At 40.3% G+C, this 8,534-nt stretch overlaps 1 protein-coding gene across 1 annotated transcript; it reads left to right on the top strand.

Moving 5' to 3' along the window:
- Positions 1–3,661: 3,661 nt before the first annotated feature.
- Positions 3,662–5,693, top strand: LOC308528708 (THO complex subunit 3-like). Its single transcript, XM_081104467.1, has one exon. It carries the CDS (start codon positions 4,543–4,545, stop codon positions 5,572–5,574), a length of 1,032 nt encoding a protein of 343 aa, XP_080960593.1. The 5' UTR covers positions 3,662–4,542; the 3' UTR covers positions 5,575–5,693.
- Positions 5,694–8,534: the final 2,841 nt, after the last annotated feature.

The raw sequence follows: 8,534 nt of genomic DNA, 5'->3' as shown, positions 1-8,534 counted from the left end.
AAGCAGTCCTGAGAGGGAAGTTTATAGCTCTACAGGCCTATCTCAAAAAACAGGAAAAAACGATAGTAAATCATCTAAATCTACATCTCAAAGTGTTAGAAAGAGAGTAGCAAGAAAAGCCCAGAGTGAGCAGAAGGAAGGAGATAATAAAGATTAGAGCAGAAATAAATGACATAGAGATTAAAAAAAAAACAATACAGAAAATCAATGAAACCAAGAGCTGGTTCTTTGAAAGGATAAACAAGATTGATGAACCTCTAGCCAGGCTCACCAAGAAACAAAGAGAGAGGACACAAATAAACAAAATCAGAAATGAAAGAGGAGAAATAACAACAGACCCCACAGAAATACAAATGATTGTTAAAAAATACTATGGACAATTTTACTCCAACAAACTAGACAACCTGGAGGAAATGGGCATATTGCTAGAAAAATACAACATTCCAAAACTCAATCAGGAAGAATCTAAAAATCTCAACAGGCCAACAACTATGGAAGAAATTGAAGTAGTCATCAAAAAGCTTCCATCAAACAAAAGCCCAGGACCAGATGGCTTCACAGGGGAGTTTTACCAAACATTCAAGGAAGAACTAAAACCTATCCTCCTCAGAATATTCCAAAATATTCCAGAGGAAGGAACACTTCCCAGCTCATTCTATGAAGCCAGCATCACACTAATACCAAAACCAGGTAAAAACAACACAATGAAAGAGAATTACAGGCCAATATCCCTCATGAACATAGATGCCAAAATCCTCAACAAAATCTTAGCAAATCAGATCCAGCAGTACATCAGAAAGATCATACACCATGACCAAGTAGGATTTATCCCAGGGATGCAAGGATGGTACAATATCCGCAAATCAATAAACGTGATACATCACATAAACAAATTGAAAGAAAAAACCACATGGTCATATCAATTGATGCAGAAAAAGCATTTGACAAAATTCAACACCCATTTTTGATAAAAGCTCTCAGCAAGGTGGGAATCAGGAGGATCATACCTCAACATAATAAAAGCCATATATGACAAACCCACAGCCAGCATCACACTCAATGGACAAAAACTAACACCATTTCCCCTAAGAACAGGAACAAGACAGGGATGCCCATTCTCACCACTCCTGTTCAACATAGTACTGGAAGTATTAGCCATTGCAATTAGACAAGAAGAAGAAATAAAAGGCATCCAAATTGGAAAAGAAGAAGTAAAACTGTCCTTATATGCAGATGACATGATATTACACATAAAAAACCCTAAAGACTCCATCAAAAAACTATTAGACTTAAAAAATGAATTTGGCTATGTAGCAGGATACAAAATTAATGCCAATACATCTATGGAATTTCTATACACCAATAGTAAACTTTCAGAAAGAGAGATTATAAAAATAATCCCATTTACCATCTCGCCAAAAAAATTAAGCTACCTAGGAATAAACCTAACTAAAGAGGTAAAAGACCTCTACTCGGAAAACTACAGGACGTTGAAAAAAGAGATAGATGAAGACATAAAGAGATGGAAGAACATACCATGTTCTTGGATTGGTAGAATCAACATCATTAAAATGTCCATACTACCCAAAGCAATCTATAAATTCAACGCACTTCCCATTAAAATACCAACGGCATATTTTACAGACCTAGAACGAACTCTCCAAAAATTCATCTGGAATATATAAAGACCCTGAATAGCTGCAGCGATCCTGAGAAAGAACAATGTAGGTGGGATCTCAATACCAGATATCAAGCTGTATTACAAAGCCACTGTTCTCAAAACTGCCTGGTACTGGCACAAGAACAGACATATAGATCAATGGAATAGAATAGAGAGCCCAGAAATCGGCCCAAACCAATATGCTCAATTAATATTTGACAAAGGATGCAAGAACATACAATGGAGCCAAGATAGTCTCTTCAATAAATGGTGTTGGGAAAATTGGATAGATATATGCAAGAAAATGAAACTAGAACACCAACTTACACCATACACAAAAATAAACTCAAAATGGATAAAGGACTTAAATGTATGAGGGGAAACCATAAAAATCCTAGAAGAATCCAAAGGCAACAAAATCTCAGACATATGCCGAAGCAATTTCTTCACCGATAGAGCTCCTAGGGCAATGGAAACTAAAGAGAAAATAAACAAATGGGACTACATCAAAGTAAAAAGCTTCTGCACAGCAAAAGAAACCATCAACAAAACAACAAGAAAGCCCACTGCATGGGAAAACATATTTGCCAATGTTATCACCAATAAGGGTTTAATCTCTAACATTTATAGGGAACTCATACAACTTAACAAAAGGAAGATAAACAATCCAATCAAAAAATGGGCAAAAGACCTAAATAGACACCTTTCAAAAGAGGACATTCAGAAAGCCAAGAGACATATGAAAACATGCTCAGTCACTAATCATCTGAGAGATGCAAATCAAAACAACAATGAGGTACCATTTCACACCTATCATCAACAAATCCACAAATGACAAGTGCTGGAGAGGATGTGGAGAAAAAGGAACACTCGTGCACTGCTGGTGGGAATGCAGACTGGTACAGCCACTATGGAAGACAGTATGGAGTTTCCTTAAAAAACTGAAAATGGAACTCCCATTTGACCCTGTGATCCCACTTCTAGGAATATATCCCAAGAAACCAGAAACACCAATCAGAAAGGATATATGCACCCCTATGTTCATAGCAGCACAATTCACCATAGCTAAGATCTGGAAACAGCCTAAGTGCCCATCAGTAGATGAATGGATTAGAAAACTGTGGTACATCTACATGATGGAATACTATACTGCTGTAAAAAATAAGGAACTCTTACCATTTGCAACAGCATAGATGGAACTGGAGAGCATTATGCTAAGTGAAATAAGCCAGTAAATGAAGGAAAGATACCACATGATCTCACTCATTTATGGATAATAAAGACCATTATAAACTTATGAGCAAAAATAGATACAGAAGCAGAGCTGCCTCGAACACACTGTCAAACTACAGCAGGAAGGTTCGGGAAGGCCGGGGGGGCTGGGAGTAAGAGATCAACGGAAGGACTTGTATGCATGCATATAAGCATAACCAATGGACGTAAGACACTGGGGGTTCGGGGAGGCCAGAGGATTGTCAAGGGTGGGGGGAAAAAAGGAGACATATGTAATACTCTTTGTAATACTTCAAGCAATAAAAAAAATTTTAAAATTTAAAAATAGCCATTAAATTAGTGTTTCTTCATTATCTTGCGAGCTTTGAGGGGACAGTTATTCTCTTGGCCTAGTACCTCCAGTCTTGTTGGCACTTGATAGCTGCCAGATTGATATGTCATTTGTTATTTATTTCAGGTACAGAAACATTGAGTGGTTCTTAACCTCCCACCTTATGCAGTGGGAAGATTCTAACCCTAGAGTACTTGCCTGCGTCCAACTTTTGACATTTACTATATGTATGATTTCAGTGAAGCTGCTTGACACCCCCCACCCTCACCTGACATCTATGCTCTTGTTTGTAAAATGAGACTTACATGGTAGTGGTTCTGCATAACAAATAATTTGTTACATAGAAAATGCCTGGTGCCGGAAGCCGGTCCATCCTTGCTGCTTGACATGTTTGCTGCAGGGAAGAAACATCTGCACAGCATATGTTTTAAGGGACCTGGCATATATGACATACTGTTCTTAATATGTTTGCTCCCCCTCTTAGCGCTATGTGTTTTAAATAAGACCACCTCCCCAAGAAAGATTGTTTCCCCAGGTGAGAATTTTTTCCCTGGAGTTAGGGATTAACAGAACTAAGGAAGAGAATAAATCAGTGAAACCCCCTAGTGTTACTGAAATACCATGTACTACTTATGAAGAACTTGGACTAAGACTGTTTGCAATAAATTTGGGACTTGTTGGGCCCACATACCCAGGGGTCTGGCCACCAGGGAAAGCACCAAAGCCTAAACCCCTGGAGATCCACCAACACAGGGCAGTCCCAGGGAAGGCAAGCAGCAAGGCTGGGAGGACATAACCTTTACTGGGTAGGATAATCTCCTTCAGTCACTTCCTTGTAGCTTATCAATAGAGCAGTGACCTTGGAATAGCCCTTATAATGGAACACAGAGATTAACCTAGACAGGATTAAACTCAACAGAACTAGATTAACAAACGCCCTAAACTTTGGAATAGAATTGATAGGATTAAACTCAACAGAACTAGATTAACAAACGCCCTAACCTTTGGAATAGAATAGATGGGATTAAAATCAACAGAACTAGATTAACAAACGCCCTAACCTTTGGAATAGAATAGATGGGATTAAAATCAACTGGTATAAATACAGATGTAACAGCACAATAGAGACATAACCTGGTGGGAGAACCTGGCTATGCTGATCAACTGAATGCTGTCTCTGTGTCATTCCTTCTTTGCCGACTCCATCCACACCTTTGGGAATCCCTGGACCTGCTGGGGTTGGACCCCAACAGCCTGGCACTTAATAGCTATTACTTGAAAAAGAGTTGTCTTGTAGGCAGCTTTGTGGGAGCTTGGCATGGCGGTACCCATGGCTGTCATGGGGCCTGGCTCCATGGCCCACTGGTGCTCCGTGAGCAGCAGCCCGATGCGCTACGTGCTGGGCATGCAGGAGCTGTTCTGGAGCCACAGCAAGACGCACGAGTTCCCGGCGCACCGTGGGAAGGTGCACTCAGTGGCCTGGAGCTGCGACGGGCGGCGTCTGGCCTCTGGGTCCTTTGACAAGACGGCTAGCGTCTTCTTGCTGGAGAAGGACCGGTTGGTCAAGGAAAACAATTACTGCGGACATGGCTACAGCGTGGAACAGCTGTGTTGGCATCCAAGTAACCCTGACCTCTTCGTCACAGCGTCTGAAGACAAAAGCATTCGTATCTGGGATGTGAGGACTACCAAGTGCATCGCTACTGTGAACACTAAAGGGGAGAACATTAATATCTGTTGGAGTCCTGATGGGCAGACTATAGCCGTAGGCAACAAGGATGATATGGTGACCTTTATTGATGCCAAGACACACAGTTCGAAAGTGGAGAAGCAGTTCAAGTTTGAGGTCAATGAAGTCTCTTGGAACAATGACAATGACATGTTCTTCCTGACAGATGGCAATGGTTGCATCAACATCCTCAGCTACCCAGAGCTGAAGCCTGTGCAGTCCATCAAGGCGCACCCTTCTAACTGCATCTGCATCAAGTTTGACCCCACGGGGAAGTACTTTGCCGTAGGAAGTGCAGATGCTTTGGTCAGCCTCTGGGATGTGGATGAGTTAGTGTGTGTTCGGTGCTTTTCCAGGCTGGGTTGGCCGGTGAGGACCCTCAGTTTCAGCCACGATGGCAAAATGCTGGCTTCAGCATCAGAAGATCACTTTATTGACATTGCTGAAGTAGAGACAGGAGACAAGCTATGGCAGGTGAAGTGTGAGTCCCCGACCTTCACTGTGGCTTGGCACCCAAAAAGGCCTCTGCTGGCATTTGCTTGTGACGACAAAGATGGCAAATGTGACAGTAGTCGGGAAGCAGGAACTGTGAAGCTGTTTGGGCTTCCCAATGATTCCTGATTGGGGGGACCTGGTGTAGGGGGACAGTGAACTAAAATTAGTTTGGTCTGTCTCTTCAAGTTGGTGTGCAACTACAGTATTTGTACATTGTTATAAATTATAAAAGTCTTTTTTTCAGGCTTCCCAAAAAAAAAAAAAAAAAAAAAGTACAAATGGGAGGAAAATGGGGTCACACCCGGCTGGGTTTAATCATAATACATTGTTTTTCTAAGAAAAAAAAATTACCATATGAACTAGGAATTCTACTTCTGGATATATACACAAAAGAGTCGAAAGCAGGAACTCAAACAAATACTTGTACATTGTGTTTTTAGCAGCATTATTTACAATAGGTAAAGTGTGAGCACAACTAAGATGTTCGTTAACAAATGAGTGAACAAATAAAACGGAAAATGCGATGTAATTCAGCCTTAAATAAGGAAGGATAATTGCTACCACGTGGATGAACCTTGAAGACATGCTAAGTGAAATAAGCCACATACAAATGTTCTAATATTGTATGATTCCACTTACACGAGATACTGGAGTAGCCAAAGTTTCAGAGACAGACGTAGATGATGACTGCCTGAGGCTGACAGGGAGAGAAAATTCACTTTGGAAAGATAAAAAAGTTCTAGATGTAGAGAGTGGTGATGGTTGAACATCAATGTGAATGTTTTTAATGTGACCAATGTACATTTAAAAGTAGTTAAAATGGTAAATTTTATACTTTGTATGTTTTACCACAATAACACAATGAGAGTAGCCATGATAATTTCCTTGAAAAGCCATTTCAAGTGCTAGGTGAATCACATATGAAACAAGTTCTCTAATAACAGCAAAAGTAACCCAGCAGTAGATAGAAAACCTGAACAGAGCGGCAGAGGAAGTAAAGAAAATTGTTAGAGATTACCCACAGCAATGAAGGTCATCAGTGTGAGAGGAATTTTCTATGTTATTCTTTGAAGATTGCACACCGTATCATCTATTCCTGGCATGGAGCAGGAAGAAAGTTACTGATAACTCTACAAAGTAATGAACACTTCAGAGCCTAAAACTGATAAAGTTTCCACAAAACCAGAAAGAAATTGACCTCAGACATAAATATGAAAATGTAAACAAAGTACTGTAAGTTAAGGAGAACATGAGGACAGTAATAAATCAAATTGGGAATTCGAGCATGTTGTGATATTAAAAAATTCATGAATATCACAAAATAAATATCAGTAATTTATTTTTTTAATTTATAGCTTAAAGTATTACAAAGGGTATTACATATGTGTCCATTTTATCCCCCCGCCCTAGACAGTCCCCTAGCCTCCCCTATCCCCCAATGTCTTATGTCCACTGGTTATGCTTATATGCATGCATACAAGTCCTTTAGTTGATCTCTTACCCCCCTACCTCCTGCCCCTCAACCCTCCCCGGCCTTCCCGCTGCAGTTTGACAATCTGTTTGAGGCAGCTCTGCCTCTGTATCTATTATTGTTCAAAAGTTTATAATGGTCTCTATTATCCATGAATGAGTGAGATCATGTGGTATTTTTCCTTCATTGACTGGCTTATTTCACTTAGCATAATGCTCTCCAGTTCCATCCATGACGTTGCAAATGGTAAGAGTTCCTTCCTTTTTAGAGCAGCATAGTATTCCATCGTGTAGATGTACCACAGTTTTCTAATCCATTCATCTACTGATGGGCACTTAGGCTGTTTCCAGATCTTAGCTATGGTGAATTGTGCTGCTATGAACATAGGGGTGCATATATCCTTTCTGATTGGTGTTTCTGGTTTCTTGGGATATATTCCCAGGAGTGGGATCACAGGGTCAAATGGGAGTTCCATTTTCAGTTTTTTAAGGAAACTCCATACTGTCTTCCATAGTGGCTGCACCAGTCTGCATTCCCACCAGCAGTGCACGAGTGCTCCTTTTTTTCCACATCCTCTCCAGCACTTGTCATTTGTTGATTTGTTGATGATAGCCAGTCTGACAGGTGTGAGATGGTACCTCATTGTTGTTTTGATTTGCATCTCTCGGATGATTAGTGACTTTGAGCATGTTTTCATATGTCTCTTGGTTTAAAGAAAATAAATTATATCAATTTTATATATATAAAAAAAGTCGGTTAGTCCCAAACTCATGTCAATTAATAAATTTTTCTTTAAAGCATAAGATTCCTCTTTTCCAAGTTATTTTCTTTTTTCAAAATGGAAATGTCTTTATTTTCTAAAGAGAACAAGCTAACTAAACATCGTTTGTAAAACTGTGCTGACACAGATGTGCAACTGGAGTGGGTCCACAGCCACCCGGTCTTCCGGTTGGTGCCTGAGTTTCTACAGGTGGAGATACCTATTCAGCTCCTGTGCCAGGTATTTAAGCACCAGGGACAGATTACCTAGGACCTGGGTAGAGGCAGGAGCACATGCAACAGACTGTGGAACTAAGAGAAGCCCAGAAGCATAAGCAGGTGCTGACAGTACGAAGGTGGCCCTTTTGCTGATGATACTGTTCTGCCACTGCCAGAAGCTAAACGAACAAAGGCAAGTGCTTTCTTGGTCTGTTGATGATCTTGCCAGAAGAATAAATAGAGGCAATTGTCAAAGACCAACTCCAAGCTACCCAAGCTGCTAGTAAACTTCTTTCTAAAGAATATATCCCCATCACTCTCTCCATTAAAAGTATAAATTAAACTGATTTGATTGCAAAATGTGTGTGTGTGTATATATATGTGTGTGTGTGTGTGTGTGTGTGTGTGTGTGTGTGTGTGTATACCTTTGGGACAGGATCATCTGTTTACATTTGCTTAGGCATTTACCAAGGCTAGTTCTGGATCACTGTATCAAAACAAGGCTGTAGAGAGCTCTGACAGCCTTCTTGTTCTGTAGGCGTCTCCTGGAGCTCAGGTCAATGAATAAACCAGTTAGACTCTAGGAAACTGTAGATAATGCAAAAATTCTGATATGATTATCAAGTTTGTGTCAATT

This window comes from Myotis nattereri, assembly GCF_964212035.1.
Source record: "Myotis nattereri genome assembly, chromosome: 13".
Lineage (NCBI taxonomy): Eukaryota > Metazoa > Chordata > Mammalia > Chiroptera > Vespertilionidae > Myotis > Myotis nattereri.
Note: the sequence above shows the minus strand (reverse complement) of the source record. Positions and strands in the feature narration are given on the sequence as shown.